The following is a 20,900-nucleotide window of genomic DNA, read 5'->3' on the forward strand; positions in this document are numbered from 1 at the left end:
AACCATCGAAGATAATCCCAAAGGAGGAAACATACCATCCAACATCGGAGAAAGACCTGATCTTGAGTGAGCACAGAACAAGGCACACTATTTTTTGCACTTTCTTTCCTTCATTTTTTTTTCTTCAATTTGAGTTTTGTTCTTTAATAGAAATTTGTTACCTAATTTCACTGGTAAAAATGTATATCTGATGGCCTATGGTCTGAAGTATTAAGGAGGGCAGGGCAGAGAGGGAGTGAGGGAGGGAGGAATACAACTTAGAATGGAAATCTTTAAACAAAACAGTTTATTAAAATTAAGAAAGCAAGAAGATTTTGTCTTTCCATACTGGAAAATCCTTTCTATTTCCTTTCCTTTCCTCTTTTCTCCATTCCCTTTTTCTATTCTTTTTAGTTTCCTTTCCTTTATTTCCCATTCCTTTCCTTTCCATATCATTCATTTCCCATTCTTTTCCTTTATTTCCTTATCTCTTATGTTTCTTTTGTCCTTTTCCTAGGGATTTCACTTTTTTGTTAATTTACTTTTTAAGGAAAGAATATTGTTTTGTCCTTTTTTTTTTTTTTAGTAAGGCAATTGGGGTTAAGTGACATGCCCAGGGTCACACAGCTAGTAAGTGTTAAGTGTCTGGGGTCGGATTTGAACTCAGGTACTCCTGACTCCAGGGCCAGTGCTCTATCCACTGTGCCATCTAGCTGCCCCCTTTTCCTTTCTGTTTTAGTTTCCTTTTGAATTTTCAAAGGTGCATTCCCATGTTTGAGTCACTATTGACTTTGTTGTTAGCTGATGTAAAGCAGCCAGTCTGATGGGGTCACTGTGGGAGGTGGCAGGATTCCTGTCTGTGGCCCAGGTTTTGAATGGCAGTGCCTAGATAATTAATCCCTACACTTTTCTACATGAGGAATTTTGTCTTTGGCTCCAAGTGCTGGGCCTGAAGCAGTCCTTTCACTTTGGATGCCAAGAGTAACTGGAAACCCTTGTGGATTGGAGGAAAGCTTCAGAAGTCACTTGACTCGGGTCAAACTGTTGAGATTTTGAGTGGAGGCAAAGCATTGTGTGAGATCCCAGTGATGCATTGATATGTAGGAGACCTATGGATAAAGCACTGGCCCTGGATTCAGGAGAACCTGAGTTCAAATCCGGCCTCAGACACTTGACACTTACTAGCTGTGTGACTTTGGGCAAGTCACTTAACCTTCATTGCCCATTAAAAAAAAAAATAAAGATATGTAGGAGACCTGGGAGAAGCTGTGGCAGAAGAGGAGTAAAGGAGCTGATTGTGAGTGTTGGTGGTGGAGGACATGGACAAGCATGTTGGCTGGGGAGGAATGTGGACCCATGGCAGAGGCAGGAGATAGAAGGGAAAATCTTTTTCCATAGAGGAATGACTGGGGCAGGCAAGAAAAGGAGCTGCCTGAGGTCCCCAGATGAGCTGAGCTCCTTTGCCCCACTGTCCTTGATGATGCCTGCCCATCCACAGGCACTCAAAAGACTCAGGATGCCAATCTCTTTTGTGACCCTTGGATAGCATCTGCCCCATGATTCACTTAACATTTGAACTCAGTGGAATCCATGAGTCCTGCACACCAAAGGGGTAAGGGCTTCACTAGAGACCCCTGTCTAGAGGTCAGCAGATGTTTCCAGAAGCCCAAAGAGTCAGGTGAGGCCAGTGAAGAGAATGGAGAGGTGAGTGGGGCAAGAATGGTACCTCAGAAGGAGTTTGCTGTAGGGGAATACGAGAGATGTTTCTGAAATCATCACCTTTGTCTTTTCTTAGAGAACCATATTATTCAATCAATATCATAAACCACAACTTGATCTACCATATCCCAATGGAGAACATCTGTTCAGTTTCCTTTTTTGGCCATCAGAAACAAAACAAAACACTTATAAATATCATTGCCCAAATAAGTGCTTTTTCTTCTTTAGTCTCTGGACATAATTCCAAAAGATTCTCTAGAATGTTTGGTGCAGTTCAAATCTCCAACAACAGTGCACTGGGCTGTTGTTTTTTCTATTCTCTCCCTCCCCCTGTCACCACATTTTTCATTTTTCTTTTCTTTCATGTTTGCCTATTTGGTGTGTTAGATGGTACCTAAGATTTTTTTTTTAATTTTCATGTATCTAATACAAAGTTACTTAAATTATTTTTTCATGGGACTATTGATGATTTTGATTCTTCTGAAATCTGACTATTCCTATCCTTTCACCATTTATCCATAGCAAACTGGTTGTTGTTTTTTTTATATTTGACTCAGTTCCTTCTATGTTTGAGAAATTAACTTTTTATTAGTGATATGTGCTGTATTTTTTTCCTAATTTCCTGTTTTCCTTTCAATTTTTGCTTCATTGGTTTTGTTTGTGCAAAACATTTAAATGAAATAATATAAAAATTACCTATTTTGATATCCATGACCTTCTCTATTTTTTATATAGTCTGAAATTTCCCCCATATCCATAAATATAAGAGCAAAATTTTCCACAGTCCCTAAATTTACTTATGTTTTCACTTTTTTATGTTTAATAATATACCCATTTTGTCCTCATCTTAGTATATGTTTTTTATATGTTGCCCCATTCCTGGTTTCTGACAAAGTGCTTTCCAGTTTTTCCAGAAACTTTTTTCAAATCATGAGTTCTTACCCACAAAGCTTGGAACTTCAGTTTTATGAATCACCAAATTACTCTGTTCATTTACTGCTGTATATTTTATACCTTGTTCATTGTACTAACCCAACTCGCTATTTCTTAGTCAGTACTAGATTTTTTTTGGATAAGCACTGCTTTACAATGCAGTTTGAAATCTCATGCTGCTCAATCACCTTCCTTCAAAGTTATTTTCCCCTTGATTCATTTTATATTCTTGACCTTTTGTATGGGTTTCTTTTATATTCTGTTACTTAGCTAAGGTTATTTTTAAACTAATTTTTTAGATCTGATTCTCTAGACTTTATTAAATTTACCATCTTGTGACATGCAAAGAATGATATTTTTCTTTCCTTATTGCCTATGAATATTCTTTAAATTTTCTTTTTGGGTCTTTTTGCTAAAATTAGAATTCCTAGTACAATATTGAATAGTACTGGTGTTTCACCCTTTCTCTTTTTTTTTTTTTTTTTTTTTTAGTGAGGCAATTGGGGTTAAGTGACTTGCCCAGGGTCACACACAGCTAGTAAGTGTTAAGTGTCTGAGGCCGGATTTGAACTCAGGTACTCCTGACTCCAGGGCTGGTACTCTATCTACTGCGCCACCTAGCTGCCCCCATTCACCCTTCCTCTTACTGGGAAGGCTTCTAGTTTTCGCCCTTTGCAAATAAATCCATGTTTATGGTTTTAGAAAGTTATTACTCTTCATTTTAGAGAAATCTCCATTTATTCCCATGCCTTTTAACGTCTCAAATAGGAATATGTATGGTAATTTTGTCAAAAATCTTTTCTGCATTTATTCACATAATCACGTGATTTTTTGTTATTCATATGATTATTTTAGGCTTAGTTTTCCTAGTATTGATTAAGTGCTGAATTCGTGGTATAAATCCCACCTAATCATTCTTTGTGAAATGTATTTAACATTTAGAAAATTTATATAAAAGTCATTTTAGCTGTGGAGATGACCACCCTGTTCTAAAAACATGGAGAATAATATTCTCAATTCTTGGTCTCAAAATGTAAAGAGATCACAGATAAGCTAGAAAGCATTCAGAATTAAGTCAACAAACATTTCTTGTTTGCCATATGTTAAGGACTTCCCTAAGCAATGCATAAAAACAACCACAATATTAAAGAACCTTGACTTTATACTATATGAGGAGTGGTTAAAGGAACTGGGACTTTTTTACCCTGGGAAAGTTTTAGGGGTATCATAATAGCTGTCTTTAATTTTTTTTTTGGTGAGGCAATTGGGGTTAAGTGACTCACCCAGGGTCACCCAGCTAGTAAGTATTAAGTGTCTGAGGCTAGATTTGAACTCGGGTCCTCCTGAATCCAGGGCTGGTGCTCTATCCACTGTGCCACCTAGCTGCCCCCAGCTGTCTTTAATTTTTGAAGTGTTTTGATGTGGAAGAGGGATTGGACTTTGTAACACTTGAGTAATTGGGACCAATGATGAAAAAGGGGAGGGTCCATTTGCCTTAGGGACTAGGGTATAAAACAGGGCCTGTGAGCCCCCTTTCTTTGTACCCAATAGCTGCACACTAGGGTGCCTCCTTCTCAGGAGAAGTAAATAAAGAGCCTTTGACACATTGCTGCTGAGTTCCTGAGAATTATTGAGAAGAGGATTGATTTTCCCTCACAATGAGTTCCTAAAACCCCACCTACTTCTTGTATTTAGAAGATGAAAAATCTGTGGAGTAGTAGTGCTACACAAGAAGATTTGAGAACAATAGCTACAAGATGTGGGGATTCTAAATTGAGATATCATAAAACATGGCACTAAAATAAGTTATTCAATAGTGGAGTGGGCTACCTTAGTGATGAGTGTGTTTTTCCTCTCTAGAGGCTTTCAAGCAAAGAATACATGAATATATTCACTATGTTTGCAGAAAGGACTCTTTCTGGGGTGTGAATTTGCCTTGGATGGTTCTCATTTGACTTCCAGACCAAATTCCATGATATTGATATACATACTCTCTGGAGTTTAAGTGCCATGTGATGAGTTCAATTATTTTCCCTTTTTTTTTTTTTTTTTTTGTCATGCTACTCTTGATAGGAAGGAAACACAGTTTTAGGGCTTGGAAGATATAACCAATCTATATAAAAAGAATCTATCTATTAAATTCCTAATATCCAGATAGTGCCTGCCCTCAAAGAGGCTTACATTCCACTTATGGATGAGGAAAAAATAGCTTAAAACTCCAATTCCAACATGAAAAGTTGAACACATATGCCCAGGAAGCAGCACAGATATAGGAAACACTTAGCTGTGTTTGGTTGAGGAAAGCATTAAGACTAGATACTTCTCTTTGTTCCATGTAACTTCATATTATTTTTTTTCGGGGCAATGAGGGTTAAGTGACTTGCTCAAGGTCACACAGCTAGTTAAGTGTCAAGTCTGAGACTGGATTTGAACTCAGGTCCTCCTGAATCCAAAGCCAGTGCTTTATCCACTGTGCCAACTAGCTGCCCTGCTTCATATTATTTTGAAGCAAAACATTATATCTCAGATTTTTAGGACTTTTGTCTTATCTTGCTTAGTCCCTTTCTGCCTTCCACCCTATCTAGGCTGATTTTTTTCCTGAGTCACCTGATAAGAGAGAGAGACAAAGAGACAGACAAATAGAGACAGAGAGGCAGAGAAAGACTAAGACAGAGAAACAAAGAGACAGAGAAAGAAAGACAGAGACAGAGTGACAGAGAGACAGAGAGACAGAGACAGAAACCATTTATTTATTCTCACAGTGACTTTTTTTTCCATCTAAAGTAAACATCTTTCTGGAGCTGAGCTCCCTTAACTCTTCAAATAATAGGTCTCTCCTTGTTCCAGATTCCCATAGAACTGATGCTTCCTGCCTCCCTTCTTCCATTCCTTTTTTATCCTTTGCAAGTCATTTCTATGTACTATGCTAGATCTTTCTATTTGATTGTCAATTAGGAACCAACACCACTTGGCCTCTTTACTTTGTTTATTGGTACATCTACAGTGTCCTTTCCCTATGATACACCACAGGAGATATCCCGACCAAAGAGAGATGCAAGAAACAGAGAAAATGCAGAAGGCAGTTTTCCATTGTTTCAGCCTAGAATACAGACTCAGATTTCCTCCCTCTGAGCCAATGATTTGATGTCTCAACTTCTCCCTAAGGGTTTCCTCACTAGGGAAAAAGAAGCAGTTTCTCTCTCCTGCCAAAGGATAAAGTCCACAGCATTGGGAACAACTTTTGCCTTTTTCTGCTTCTTGTTTGTGCAGAAGTCTGGTAAGTGTCAGGCCCAGATCCATTAGGACAGCAGGGATAGCCCTAACCCTGCAGGCAGACTGCAGAGTGAGGCAGCCAATACATTTGCCCCATATTTTGAGACCTGATGCTAGAAAAAGGGGAAGGTGTTTGAAAAAAATCTAAACAGAAGAATGAGTTATAGTTTAATTATCAGTAAGTCAGTTACAGCCAGTTGATCAATAAACATTTATTAAATACCTCATATTATCTCCTCTTCCCCATCTCCCCCAAAGGATTTATTTCAGGATAAATGACTCATTTTCCTTCCTTTTCTCATTGTTTCCAAACTATTCATCCTACCTGGGTCAAAGCACTTTTTCCAACAGTCCCATGAAATAGGTGGTTTAAATATGATCCTGCACACTTTCTAGATAAGGCAAATCACAGTCAATCATTTAAGCATATATCTGCCCCCTAATATGTATAACATTGAAATTGACCTGCCCAAAGTCACTCAATTGTTAAGTGGTAGAATAAAGATCGAAAACCATGGTTCATCTGCTTCTAAATGCAATGGTTTCTTTTTCACTACACTGCCTGTAAGGAATAAGATGAGAGATTCCCCATCTATTTGAGCTAGGGAGAGAGGCAGTGTTGACTTCAGTCTGAGAATCAACAGAATGAGCTCTTAGTGGGTCCCAATATTCCATGAACTGATGGAACAGAAAGTGGTGAGAGATCATCATTGTTCAGACTGAGCAGTAATTTCTTTCTCTTCAGATTCCAGGCTACTGGAAACAAGGTGAGCAAATCTCATTAGGCTGAGTTTCCTGGGCCTCTGAGCTCCTGTACATAATCACATATCTATATGTATGACCTTGGCAAATTATTTAAATTCTCTGTGCATGAAATTCTTCATCTGAAACATGGGAAGGAAGGCAACTGGGATTAGATAATATTAAGGTTCCTTCTAAGTCTAACATTCTATGGTACTAAAAGATACTGTTTCTTGGATATTTACAGGGAAGATACTCTGAAAACATTTAAGTTGTCTTTAATGACTGACTAATAGTTAATATATTATACATATAGGATGGGCCAAAATTACAAAGGGGTCTGATGTTTTTATAACTTTTTGAAAATTATTTTCAAAGAATTTATGCCATTTATGAGATTAGATTTTTCACACACAATGTAAATTCATTTCCTATATGTGTATATGATGTATACTGTATATGATGCTATAGAATTATAGATTAAAAACAAAAAAAATAAATTATTAAAAGCTGCAGTGACTTTTGGCCCACCCTATACTTGTATTGGCCTATTTTCCCCTATAGTAAATCAGTCCTAGATTACAAACTTTCTGAATTCCTGAGTCAAGTTTGTGAAATTACTTTTCTTTTTATTGTCTCATCATCAGTCTGTTATTTGTCACTTCTCAAGGTTACCACTAGACTTGATTCTATCATTATTCAATGTATCTATTACTCATTAGTTATGGTTTCCAATCTACAATGCATTTGAAATCCAAGTAACCAAACTTATTAGATTTTGTGTAAATTAAGAGTAAACTGGTCCTAAGTGAGGGCCTGAAATGATCTCCTATAAGCAAAATTCAAAAGCTTTGGTATAGGAATTTTGTAACATTTGTTTAACACCCAGACACATTTGTTTCTTATTTTCTATGTTCCATTTACTTGAAGTTTTAGGATATGACTTCTGAATAAGAAAAATGTTTCTTTAATAATAGCACCATAGACCTTGAACGATGGGATAAATGTAGGAATGATTTTATTAAACACCTCATTCAGTATAGAATTCTCCTGTGGTATCCCTGAAAGTTGGTCATTCAAACTCTGATGTAGTTATGATTATGAATTCTATGGACTATTGAGCCCAATAACTTCTAAAGCAATCTGTTACATACCTATCATTTATAGGTTCTTCTGTATCCTTAGGCCACACTCCAAAATACTGGTTTATTCTTTTCCTGTAATTTTTCTCCCTAGAAACACACAGTATATACATTCTTTTTTTTCCCTGTCATACTAACCCTTCAGATATCTGAAGATAAATTACATATCCATCCCTCAACCTTTCCTTTTCCAGACCATGTGTCCACAGGTTACATAACTATTTACTCTATAGTATGATTTTATTCTTTTTTTTTTCAGGGCAATGAGGGTTAAGTGAGATGCCCAGGATCACACAGCTAGTTAGGGTCAAGTGTCTGAGGCCAGATTTCAACTCAGGTTCTCCTGAATCCAGGGCTGGTGCTTTATATACTGTGCCACCAAACTGCCCCCTGTAATATGATTTATAAACCCCACTTTATTCTTGTTTCTCTCTTTGCCTGACACTGTCAAGTTTAGTGATTACTCTCTTTAAATGTGGTATGCCAACATAATACATATATATATGTATATATATACTTAATAGAGATAACAATTAAGAAATATAATATTTAATAATGTTTAATAATGGATAGAGGGTCTAGGCCTTAGAGTCAGGGAAGTCTGGGTTAAAATCCTGCTTCTGACATGCTGGTCATGTGACCATAACAAGTCAACTAATATCTCTGAATAATTTTTCATTTGAAAACTGAGAATAATGATATCTATAGTACCTAATTCAAAGTTATCATTAGAATTAAGATAGATTGTGCACACACATTTATCTCTATAAAATATATACCAATGCATACATATAAAATGCTTTATAAATCTTGAAACATTATATGAATAATAACTATTGTTAACACCACTATTCCTGACTCTACATGACAAAAACTTTTTTTAAAAAATGACACATTTTCTGGCCTCTAGTTTATATATATATATATATATATATAATTTTCCCTACCAATTACTTTGTGGCCCAACATAATAATATCAGGATAATGAAATGTATTTTTATAGAGAATTAATTAGATGATTTGGTGTCCACCTAAGAGGGGTATACACTGACCTTTGTGTTCTGGGCTATAGACCTAATTTTGTCACTAATTCCCTCTGTAAACTTAAGAAGTCATTTCCCGGGGGCAGCTAGGTGGCGCAGTGGATAAAGCACTGGCCCTGGATTCAGGAGGACCTGAGTTCAAAGACACTTAACACTAGCTGTGTGACCCTGGGCAAGTCACTTAACCCTCATTGCCCCGCAAATAAAATAAAATAAAAAGTCAATTCCCCTCTCTGGGCCTCTGTTTCCTTCATTGTACCAATGAGGACAGTGAACTAGAGGGCCGTAAAGACACCTCTCTTTCTAAAGTGTTATAAGCTATGCCTGGTAAATTGTAATTCAATATACAAGTTACTAACTATTCATACTTCAGAATGAATTTGTTCATCATCCTTTCTTCCCTGAATGATGATTGAGGTTGAATAGTAGAAGGACACATACTGATACTTCAGACTCAGTATTAGCCAGAGAACCATTCCCATTCAGTGTTCCACAGTAGCAGTTAAGCACCATAACTTGGGCACATTGATATGGCAAGGTGTAGTACAAGAAAGAAAAAAGGGTAATAAATATTAAAGTGATAAATAAGATAAAATATACAATGTTCTTTTCAAACCTTAAAGCATTATATAAATGTTAGTGCTTCCTCCTCTTCCTCCCCCTCCTGCTACTACTATATCAATGATGATATTAATGTTTTAAAAAACTGCTCTGGGTTGATAATATTATCAAAGTTGAGCTTTTCCCTTCCTACCATTTGCTTCAAGAAGAAGGAGCTGAAGAGAGAGGTCCTCAGGGAAAAGGGTAAGGCTACATGAGTTTTCACTGATCCTATAGAGTTCAAGAATATGTTGAGGTCATAAGAACAAAGCTAAGGTATTAGAAGTGATACCTGAGAGGTGAAAATCTAGCAGACATAGGAGATCTGGCTTGGGGATCAGTATACCCAGTAATTATTAGAGACATTTTTCAGGGCATGGCTGAAAGGACACAGGTTATGATCCCTTGGGATCTATCTACAAAGATATTTCTTATAAGGAGATAAACATGTCAGATTTGACCTGTAGCAATTGGTCTTGCTATAGATTCTCCTGCAAAGTTTTGTTGAGAGGTTAGGAGAAGGTAGTAGTTTATTTGTGTAGCCCCTTTATATTTTGCTATGAAAATTTTCAGGAAGTTTATTGCATTTCCCCCCTAAAGATGCTTAAACTCAATTTCTTTATGTATAAAATGGTCGTAATAATCAATTTTCTGCATTACTGCTTTTCCCATATAGGTTCTGTAAGGATTCAATGAAAGAACCAATAGAAATATGCATTGGGATATAGTTTTGTGTAATTATAACACTGTACTATTTGGCACATGGGTTGTAGAGAGGATTCTTGCTCAAGTATGGCTGTGCTTTGTGCTATATGGCCTCTGGCATCCCTGAGTTCTTTCAATTTTGATTATATGATGGGGGGGGGGAAGGGACCAGACATGATTTTATTGTAGGAAACTATCAGTGTGAAAACACCCTCTAAAAATTCTGACCAATACCCAATGTACAGTTTATAGTCTTCAATTATACCATTTTGTATTGGACAGTTAATGAGTCTTGGAGTTATTAATGTTGACACCAATTTCTGCCTCTGAATTATACTGGCCAGGTGATCCTGGGCAAGTCACTTGAATTTTCTGTGCTATAGCCAACTTTCTATGAATGTAAGCTTATTGTTATTTAATATATTTGTTGGTCACAGAAATGAAGGACTAAAGAATACGCTAATCGATTTCAAAGAAGGTAGCCAATGGGCTTTATGAAAGAAAGGAATTCTGAGATTTTTGTCTTGATGTAAAAGGGGGGGAAATTGGATTTTTAGTCAGAAGTTTCAATTGCAATCTTTTCTGTTCCACTTGCTATCTAGGTGATCTCTGAAAAATCAAATTAACTTCCTAAGACTCAGTTTTTTCATCTGGAAAATGAGGAATTTGGACTAGATGTCATCTAAAGTTTCTTCTAACTCTATGATAATAGCATTACTTGGCAAAACATGCAATGACTTTGATTATAGAAACAAGTCCTTAAAGCAGAAGAAATTTTACTCTAGCCAAGTATCTCCTCTTTCTCAAGTAATCTTTAAATATCCTCTATATCATTCTTTTTTTTTTTTCTGGTGAGGCAATTGGGGTTAAGTGACTTGCCCAGCGTCACATAGCCAGTAAGTGTCAAGGGTCTGAGGCCGCATTTGAACTCAGGTCCTCCTGAATTCAGGGCCAGTGCTCTATCCACTGCACCACCTAGCTGCCCCCTTCTATATCATTCTTATACAGATTCTTATAGAATTAAATTTTTCAGAGGCAAAAGTATTTGCAAGTTTCAAAGAAGGGAATTTAGTATTGATGTCGGGGGAAAAGAACTTTTTTTTTAAATTGATCTATGCAGGGGAAGTTAGGTGGCACAGAGGATAGAGCACCGGCCCTGGAGTCAGGAGTACCTGAGTTCAAGTCCAGCCTCAGACACTTAACACTTACTAGCTGTGTGACCTTGGGCAAGTCACTTAACCCCAATTGCCTCACTAAAAGAAAAAAAAATTGATCTATGGAAAGATGGAATAGACTTATTAGGAGGGTGTAGGCGCCCTCTTATTGAAGATGTTTAGAAAGAGGAAAAATGATCAGTTGTTCAATATGGTGTAGGGGGGATTGCTTTTCAGGTATATATTGGACAATATGGCCTCTGGATTCCTTTCCAATTCTAAAATCCTGTAATTCTGTGCCTCCTGGGGACAAACACATGCTTGTAGAAGACACTGTCTATTTCTAGAAGAGAAAGAACACTTGAGTCAGATTTTACAAGAAGAATATGAACTTATGAGTGAACAAGGAATCTGGAGGTAAAAAGGGGGTAATTTCAGACCCTACCATTTCCTCTTCCTTCTCTACTGTGTATTATTCCCCCAGCCAATTCACCAATCCTTATTAGACGAATGTGGCCATTTTTCATCTCTGTTTTGTTGTTGTTGTTGTTATTTTTTAAACAAAGGTTACAGAAACAATGCAGAGGAACAAAACAAAGACAACTATTTCTTTTCCATCAAAGGCAAGAAAAACAAAGCCTTTGATAAGTATCTTATGAAAAGAGTTGGTTTTAGAAAAGAAAATGGTCCAACCTTACAGTGAAATTTGATGGCAACATGTGTTTGTATATTTAATATTCTAGATGAAATAACAGAACCAAAATATTTCAGTAATAGCTAAGTATCTACTAAGTGATGTGCATGGCTTATTCATAGTTAAATAGCCCAATAGTAGTCTTAATTTCCCTTTTCATTTTCTATTTATTTTAAAATGATTTTAAAAAGAAAAATGTTTTTTAATAAACTAAGTGAATTCACTCTTGAAAGTACTAATTTTTATTATCCTATTCTCTTTGTATGTCTTTAATTTGTTCACATTTTCATAGTTTTGTCACTTTCTAAAAGTATAATACATGATTAATTTTAATTTGTGATTATAATTTTTTATAGGGAGAAAGAGAATTATTTTGCCAAGCATGTCATACAGGAAGGATAACATCATGTCAACATTTGGGAACAACTCCTTCCATCCTCCTTTTTTCATCTTGCTTGGAATCCCAGGATTGGAAAAAATTCAGTTCTGGATTGCCTTCCCATTTTGTGCCATGTATGCTATGGCCTTGGTGGGAAACATCACCATTCTTCATGTGATTCGTACTGACCACACCCTCCATGAGCCCATGTACCTCTTCCTGGCCATGCTAGCTTTCACTGACTTAGTTCTATCCTCTTCCACCCTTCCCAAGATGCTGGGAATTTTCTGGTTTGGTTCTTGTGAGATTGAGTATCATGCCTGCCTCACTCAGGTTTTCTTCATTCATACTTTCTCTTCTGTGGAGTCAGGGATTCTTATGGCAATGGCCCTGGATCGTTATGTGGCTATCTGCTTCCCACTACGACATTCAACTATTCTATCTACCTCAGTAGTGGCCAAACTAGGTGTTGCAGTGATGGTAAGAGGTGTGTTGTGGGTGAGCCCCTTCTGTTTTATGGTCACTTGGAAGCCCTTTTGTCCTAACAAAATTATTCCCCAATCATACTGTGAGCATATGGCTGTACTGAAGCTTGTATGTGCAGACACCAGAGCAAACCGTGGTTATGGGCTTTTTGTGGCCTTCTCTGTGGCTGGCTTTGACATCATAATCATTGCTGTGTCCTATATCATGATTTTGCAGGCTGTATTACATCTGCCATCAGGGGATGCCCGCCTCAAGGCATTTGGCACATGTGCCTCACATATCTGTGTTATCCTAGCCTTATACATACCTGCCCTCTTCACCTTTCTTTCCCATCGTTTTGGCCATCATGTGCCCCGAGCAGTTCATGTAATGTTGGCTAATGTCTACCTCCTGGTTCCTCCAATGCTGAATCCCATCATCTATGGGGTGAAAACCAAACAGATTCGGGACAGAGTAGTAAATGCTTTTTGCCAGAAGGTTCCCTGAGACATAGGCTAGTCCAGCTCTATGCTTTTCTACTGACCCAGATGAAGTCATGAAAATAAGCTGGATGCAAGTCTGAACTTTCATTCACCATGGCTCCCAAGGTGTGAGGATATCTTTGGAACAGGCTGGGGAAATTGTGCTCCAGATGTCCACCTCACTGCGGAGAAAACAAGGATCATTATCCTGAGCCTGGGAGATTTGATAAATTTCTGCTCTAAAACTATTATAAAATGTTTCTGTTTTTGTATAAATCTTAAAGAGTTGTAAATGAAGACATTAGGTATTTGAACTGTTAAGGGAAGTTTGTATTTAAATGAAATTATACTTGATTAGCTTTCAGACAAATAAAACAATAGTATGAGAGCACTCTTGTACCAATGGAGGGATTATTATCTAATTATTGGTGTCTAAGAAACCTTCTGAGTTTTAATTGAGCCTCATTTACAGAGATTTTCATTATTTTCACATCATAATAGTGAGTGGCAATATAACACAATCAATGTATTACTGAACTTGGATTAAAAAGACATATTCAAATTCTACCTCCCATATTTTTACCAGATATGTGACTCTGGATAAGTCACTGAACTTCAGTGTCTCAATCAATTCTTTAATATTTATTTACTAAAGTATGTGATATATGAGAGTTCTCCACACTGATACAATTACAGATCTTTTGGAAAATGGCATAATGCTATTCTGCGACTGCTCACCTCTCTTTGATTCTGATCTTTGACAGGAAGAATAGCTTTGTATTTTTTTTTTGATGGTAAGGGGGAATATTTTCATCAGTCTGTTGTGAAAAAAGGTAGAAAAATGAAAATATATTCAAAAAGTTATTAAACTGAATAACCTATTACCCAGGGATTTAAAACTTAGCTCCATACCCCAAAGATATCAGAAAAGAGGGAAAAGATCCATATGTACAATTTTATAGCAGCTATTTTTGTGGTGGCAAAGAATTGTAAACTAAGGAAGTGTCTATCATTAAAGGAATGGTTAAACAAGATATGGCACATTAATATGAAATGCTGTTGTGCTGTAATACATGATAAAGGGGAGGATTTCAAAATAACCTTGGAAGACATATGAACTGATGCAGTGAAGCAAATGGAATCAAGAAAATAATTTCATATGTTTTTTAGTCATTCTCTCTCTGTCTCTTTCTCTGTCCATGTCTCTGTTTCTCTGTCTCATGTCACTCTCCTGGTCTATCATCAATCTATATTTGTGTGTATATGAAAGCACATATATAGTATATGGAGATGTACATATGTATTATGATAGCCAATGTGGGAGTTTGTTTGATTGACTATACACATTTGTTACAGAGGTTTCTTTTTTTTAATTTATTTAATTTATTTTTTTTTTGCAGGGCAATGGGGCTTAAGTGACTTGCCCAGGGTCACACAGCTAATAAGTGTCAAGTATCTGAGGCTGGATTTGAACTCAGGTACTTCTGAATCCAGTGCTGGTTCTTTATCCACTGCGCCACCTAGCTGCCCCACAGAGCTTTATTTTTAAATTTCTTTTGCAATGAGGAAAGGGTTGGGAGGAACGGAAGGTGGATTTTCAGGAACTGCAAAAAAAAAAAAAAAAGAAATTTATTAAAATAAATAAATACTGAACATGAGGTCATTGCAAATATGGATTGCTTAATTTTCTGCACTTGTAACTCCAGAACTTAGCAGAGTTCCTGGAACATGGCAGTAATTGAATAAATGTTTATTGATTGAATCAATATTAGTGAGTTCTTTTCTTCTGCCCACCCCACAGAACATCCCCATAGATGGAGGCTGTGAGAAATCTGGACTACTGTTTGATATTTAGCAACCAGAAGGTTATAGAGAGTCAATATTATGTAAAAATTAGTTCTATCACTTACCACCTGTATTAGTTTGGGGAAATCATTCATCTACCTAGGTTTTCCTATTTCACAATATGAAGATTTTGAACTAGATGATTTATTAGACACCTTCTGTTTCCAAATCTATGAAACTGCCAGGAGAAGCTTTTGGTAGTCAGAGTCCTGGGACAGTGTAAGAATCAGAGATCCTAAGAACTGGAGCTGTCCAAAACAATTAGTGCTATATAGAATGAGCTGCTTAAGTAAGTATTACCTCTCACTTCTCTTCTCCCTGTGAAAGGTCTTCAGACAGGAACTGCATGACTGATTGAGTCATATAACATAGAAGTGATTCTATTCCCCTTCAGGTAAAGATAGGGTCATATGGCCTCTGAATTTCTTTTCAAATGAGAGATCTTATGATTCCCTAAAATGGTTCAGCAGCCTATACTTTTCTTTCTTTCTTTTTTTCCCCTGAGGCAATTGGAGTTAAGTGACTTACCCAGGGTCACACAGCTAGTAAGTGTTAAGTGTCTGAGGCCGGATTTGAACTCAGGTCCTTCTGAATCCAGGGCCAGTTCTCTATCCACTGCGCCACCTAGCTGCCCCTAGCCTATACCTTTCTAGGTAGGATACCATGAATATAATAATAGAATACCAGAAATGTTGATGAAATACTTACTCTCTATTCTGTCCCAAGCATAGTGTAGGTGATTCTAGCAGTTACACAATTTAGATGAGTTACTGATCTTACCTTCATAGAAATTATTTGATAAGGAGATATGATAGTGGCAAAAATATCTGTTACAGATTACATGATCAGATCATTATGCATGAAACAAATTCCTAGGGAATTCTAATGGAAAATATTATTAATAATCATGGAGTTATGTCTTTGTAGAAGATGAAGCATTTGAGATGAATGTCAAAACCAAAATTGGGACTTTCTTTAGTGTCATGATTTCCTTGGGTCCAAGAAGCCATGGATGAATGGTAAACAAGGGTTTTCACAGTAACCTTGAACATCTTCCAGAATAGGCTCACAATAATTATTGTCTGAAAAAAATATATGGTCTCAATTTGGATATGGATATATATATATATGTGTGTGTGTGTGTGTGTGTGTATGTATATATATGCATATTGAGACAATATCCATGTATATATATCCATATCCAGATTGAGACTATATATGTATACATGCACACATATACATATATGGTAATCTCTCCCTCTATAAGTATGTATGCATATATATATATATATATATTGTTTATATGTATGTATAGAGAGAGAGAGAGAGAGAGATTGTCCACTAATGCCTAATTTTTATGCTCCCTATGACTTTAAGATATGGTTAGATGTGTCTGCCTGACCATAGAAAGTATAAAATAGATATTATGGCTGCAATTGACAAAGAGATAAATTTAAGCACAATGTGAAGAGAAATCCTCTAATTACTAATGATATTTGAAATTGAACTGGGATACTTTGGGAGATAGTGTTCTCTACCCTCCCTTTATTAGAGCTTTTTCAAGCAAAGACTAAATGATTCTTAGTCAATAATTTAGTAGTGGCAATTCTTATTCAGGTGTGATGGCAGAATGGATGGTCACTGAGGTTTCTTCCCATTCTGAAATTCTGGAATTCTACCTGGCTTTTTGTTCTCTGTTCTATGCATTGCCAAAATATATCTCCTCTGATTATGGATGCTTCCATATTCATAGACATAGGAATGAGGTATTCCTAAAGCAAAAAGGCCTCAGACTTTGCAGCAGGATTTCCAGGCTGTGTCTGCTTCACCTTTAATGGAAGTTCAGTAATGTATACAGTAGAAGAAATCTCATACTCTTCTTCTTTGGAATAGCTGTTCATCTCAATAAACTGGCAATGCCAGAAGCATCTGGAAATGGTCACATATTTTATAGTAGTTGCCCCAAACCTCTCCCCAATCTCTGCTTTCCATGAATCTTTGCTTTTGAAAAAAAAATAATAAATCTTTCAATTCAATAAAAACAAGATAAAGTAAACAAAACATTTTCTTAAGAAGAAATGAGTAAACTAATATAAAAGCTTATATAATTGTTACTTTTTTTTTTTTTTTTGGCAAGGCAATGATGGTTAAGAGACTTGCCTAGGGTCACACAGCTGGTAAATGTCAAGTGTCTGAGGCTGGATTTGAACTCAAGTCCTCCTGAATCCAGGGCTGGTGCTTTATTCACTGTACCACCTAGCTGCCCCCAAAGCTTATATAATTAAGTAGAGAAGCTCAAAGCCTGTTAAATAACCTGTGTCTACCCTTCACCATAATTAAAACCATACTTCCTCCGGGAATTCAGAAGCTATAAATTCTGCTTGTCAGTGAACCATTAGCACTATTCTATTTCAAAAACTGTTTGAAAGTAATGCAATCGATAAAAATTTTAAAAGAAAATGATACAGTTAGTTACAATTTTAATTGAATATTGTAAAGAATTAATTGTCATTTGAGGTTTTTATGCCTTGGTGAGCGCTGGCCTGGGGCTCCGCAAACTTCACGGTGCTCCACCCACTGGTTGTAGCCATTGCCAGGGCTCTGGCACCTCATGTCATCACCACTCACCTACGCCTACATGGGCCTGGCAAAATTACAATGATTGGAAGCCTAGTGAGGGCAGTCATGTGACTGTCAGAGCGGCCATTCCATTGGCTGGGGCTGTGTGGGGTGTTTCTAGGTTTGGGGGAGGAGAATTGGGCATTCTAGGTGGAAGCTGGAAAGCCACAGGCATTCTGCTGCGTATTTTCAGCTGATTCCTCGGCGGTGGTATTTTTTCAGGTATTATAATTTCTCTTTCCCCATTTTATTTCCTTTCCCTTGATCCTACTGATCCTGTTTGTGGTTTTTTTTTTTTTAAGTTCGTTCTTGTTAAAATAAATCTTGTTCTGTTTTGAGGGAGGCTGCTGGTCTCCTTCCTTGCCCCAATATTGAGGCGAGCTGCTTAGCTAGCACTCTTCAATTAAAAATTGGTCCCCACAATATTTTATTTATAGTACTTTTTACTTGGGGTTAAGCATTAGAATGTGAGCTCCTTAAAGATAGGAAACTTCTTTTTGGCTTTCTTTGTATCTCCAGTAATTAGCCCAGTAATAGGTGAGTGGTAAGTAGTTAATAAATTCATGCCGACTGTCTAACTAGATATACAAATATAAAAATACTTGAAACCTCCTCACTCAAAACATAGAGCCATCTAAAAATGGGATGAGTTGGGGGCAGCTAGGTGGCACAGTGGATAAAGCACCGGCCCTGGATTCAGGAGGACCTGAGTTCAAATCCGTCCTCAGATACTTGACACTTACTAGATATGTGACCCTGGGCAAGTCACTTAATCCCCAATGCCCCAAAAAACAAAATAAAATGGAATGGGTTGACTCAATGAGTAGTGTGCTTCCCCTCCATAGGGAGTTTTCAAAAAATAATAAAAACAAAGTTCATAAGTGGAAAAGATTTCATCTGATATCTTTCCTTATCCAACCCATGGACACAAAATGAATTCCCTCTAACTTGTAACTGGCAAGTGATTGTGCATCTTAAAGATTTCCAAGGATAAGGAGAAAGTCCTCTCTCTAAGTAGGTCATTTCACTTTCAAACAGCTCTTTTAAAAAATATTCCATCCTCATCCCTATCATCCCAGTCTAAACTTGACTCTTTGCTATTTGAATTCATTGCCTCTGTTTCTGAAGTCTGGCACAAAATCCTTTAAGTCTCTTAAGTTCTCTTCACTTTATGTCTTTAAAACTTGAGAAGACAGTTATAAGCTACCTAAGGTTGTCTTCAGGATGAAGACGTCAAAGTACTTCAGCAAGTGCTCATGTATCATTGCTTCTTTGCAAATCCTTCACCATACTTACTGAGCTCCTCTTAACACACTTTAGTTTATTGATATCCTTCTTTAATGTTGGAGCCCACCATTGAAAATGGTTTTTGTTTGTTTTGTCAAAAGGGATTCTAGTTTAGGTATGAGTTGAACTAGATTGCCTTTTCCATTCTGGGATTGTGAAAGTGTGTGAACTTTTACCCTTTGTAAGCTAAGTATATCTTAAGTCCTCATCCCTCATCTTTGATCACCATGAAGGAAACAAACTTTGGTGGAAGACATTTAAAATGTACAGAAGTTACTTTCTTTTCAAGGTGATAAAGGCTCACTAGAGTGCATTTTAGCAATAGTACAGACATTGAAGAGGTATTGAGTTTAATCATGTCTATTTTAGGAGTGATTTGATATTCAGAGAACCCTCAGGGATGGATGACTTTGCTTAGTACTTGAAATTCCAAAGGGTATAAATCTTGTTTCTCTTGATGCCTTAGCCATTTTTACCAATTTCCCTTATCCTCTGACTTTTCCTACCCTATCATGACTTCAAAATGGTGTTTGCACTAGATGGTCACTGAGGTCTCTCTCAACTCTGAAATTCTGTGATTCTGCACGGATTTCTTTTCTTTATTCAATATAACTCTCAATGCTGAACTCTGCCTCGATAACTGAAATTTTCAATTTCAACAAGCAGTATGCCTCTCCTGGTTCTATGTTCTTTTAGAACTAATGTTTCTCCTCTGTCTTCCTTCCCTTTTTTATATCCATATGTTCATCTTCATATGGTCACTAATACTTCCAACACTGAATCTACACTTCAGTTATCATAATGACACTTGACTTGCCAAGAGGTTAGGTCCTAAAAGTTTCAACTTTCCAGAACATATCCAGAAATCAGAAATGAGGAAACTGGACTGTTAAAGGAAATGTCAAAAACACCTCACATTAAGGCTTTCACATTTAAATCATAGGAAAGCACTCTTGCTCAGAGTCTGTTTCTTATTTCTTTACACAATTTTTTTTGGGGGGGAAGCCTTATTTAGCTTGATAATGTTGTTTGGACATTTGAAAACCCTTGTATTGCCTAATCATATTCCTTGGTAAATTAGAAACCAAAACCACTTGGTCTAATCATTATTTTTTAAAAAATCTATTCATTCATTCACCTGTCTGTCTATCTATCTATCTTTTGTTTATTTATTTAGGTGGGACAATGGAGGTTAAGTGACTTGCCCAGGGTCACACAGCTAGTAAGTGTTAAGTGTCTGATTCTGGATTTGACTTCAGGTTCTCCTGAATCCAGGGGCAGTGCTCTATCCACTGTGCCACCTAGCTGCTCCTAACTGGTACACCTTTATTGTCATTTCCCTTGTACACATTGCTGAGAACATCCTAGCTCAAAGCATATACTGTCAAGGGATAGCCACGGATAATAGGCAAGATTGTTCTCCATAAAGTGTCATCTAGGAACCAAACTCAGACTTTCTCCCTTCTACTCAAAGATCTGATACTTCAACTTCTCTCCCCAGATAAGGGCTTTAGTGAGCAGAGATGGGGGACTCACTTGCTTCAGGATAAAGTTCCTCATATTGGGAGTCACTTTTAATTCTTCTCTGCTGTGGGGCTTTGTGAATCTGAGCAAGATTCTTCTTCATGAAGATGCCAGATAAGTATCAGGCTTAGCTCCATAGGGGAGGCAGAAGTAGAGATACCCTTAAATCCATGGGCAGTTTGCAGAGAGGGATCTGACATGCCTTCCCCATATTCTTGGGCTGCCTGCTAGAAAAATAGGGAAGTATTTGAGAAAAGGCTGATGCATGGAATACGGGATGTAATACCAGAACACTTTCCATCCTCTTTAAGAAACA

The 20,900-nt window shown here is 37.0% G+C and overlaps 1 protein-coding gene across 1 annotated transcript; it reads left to right on the plus strand.

The window, feature by feature from the left end:
* Nucleotides 1-12,389: 12,389 nt before the first annotated feature.
* On the plus strand, nucleotides 12,390-13,334 carry LOC122750404 (olfactory receptor 52R1-like). Its single transcript, XM_043997123.1, has one exon. It carries the CDS (start codon nucleotides 12,390-12,392, stop codon nucleotides 13,332-13,334), a length of 945 nt encoding a protein of 314 aa, XP_043853058.1.
* Nucleotides 13,335-20,900: the final 7,566 nt, after the last annotated feature.

Source organism: Dromiciops gliroides, chromosome 3 (assembly GCF_019393635.1).
Source record: "Dromiciops gliroides isolate mDroGli1 chromosome 3, mDroGli1.pri, whole genome shotgun sequence".
In the NCBI taxonomy this organism is placed as follows: Eukaryota; Metazoa; Chordata; class Mammalia; order Microbiotheria; family Microbiotheriidae; genus Dromiciops; species Dromiciops gliroides.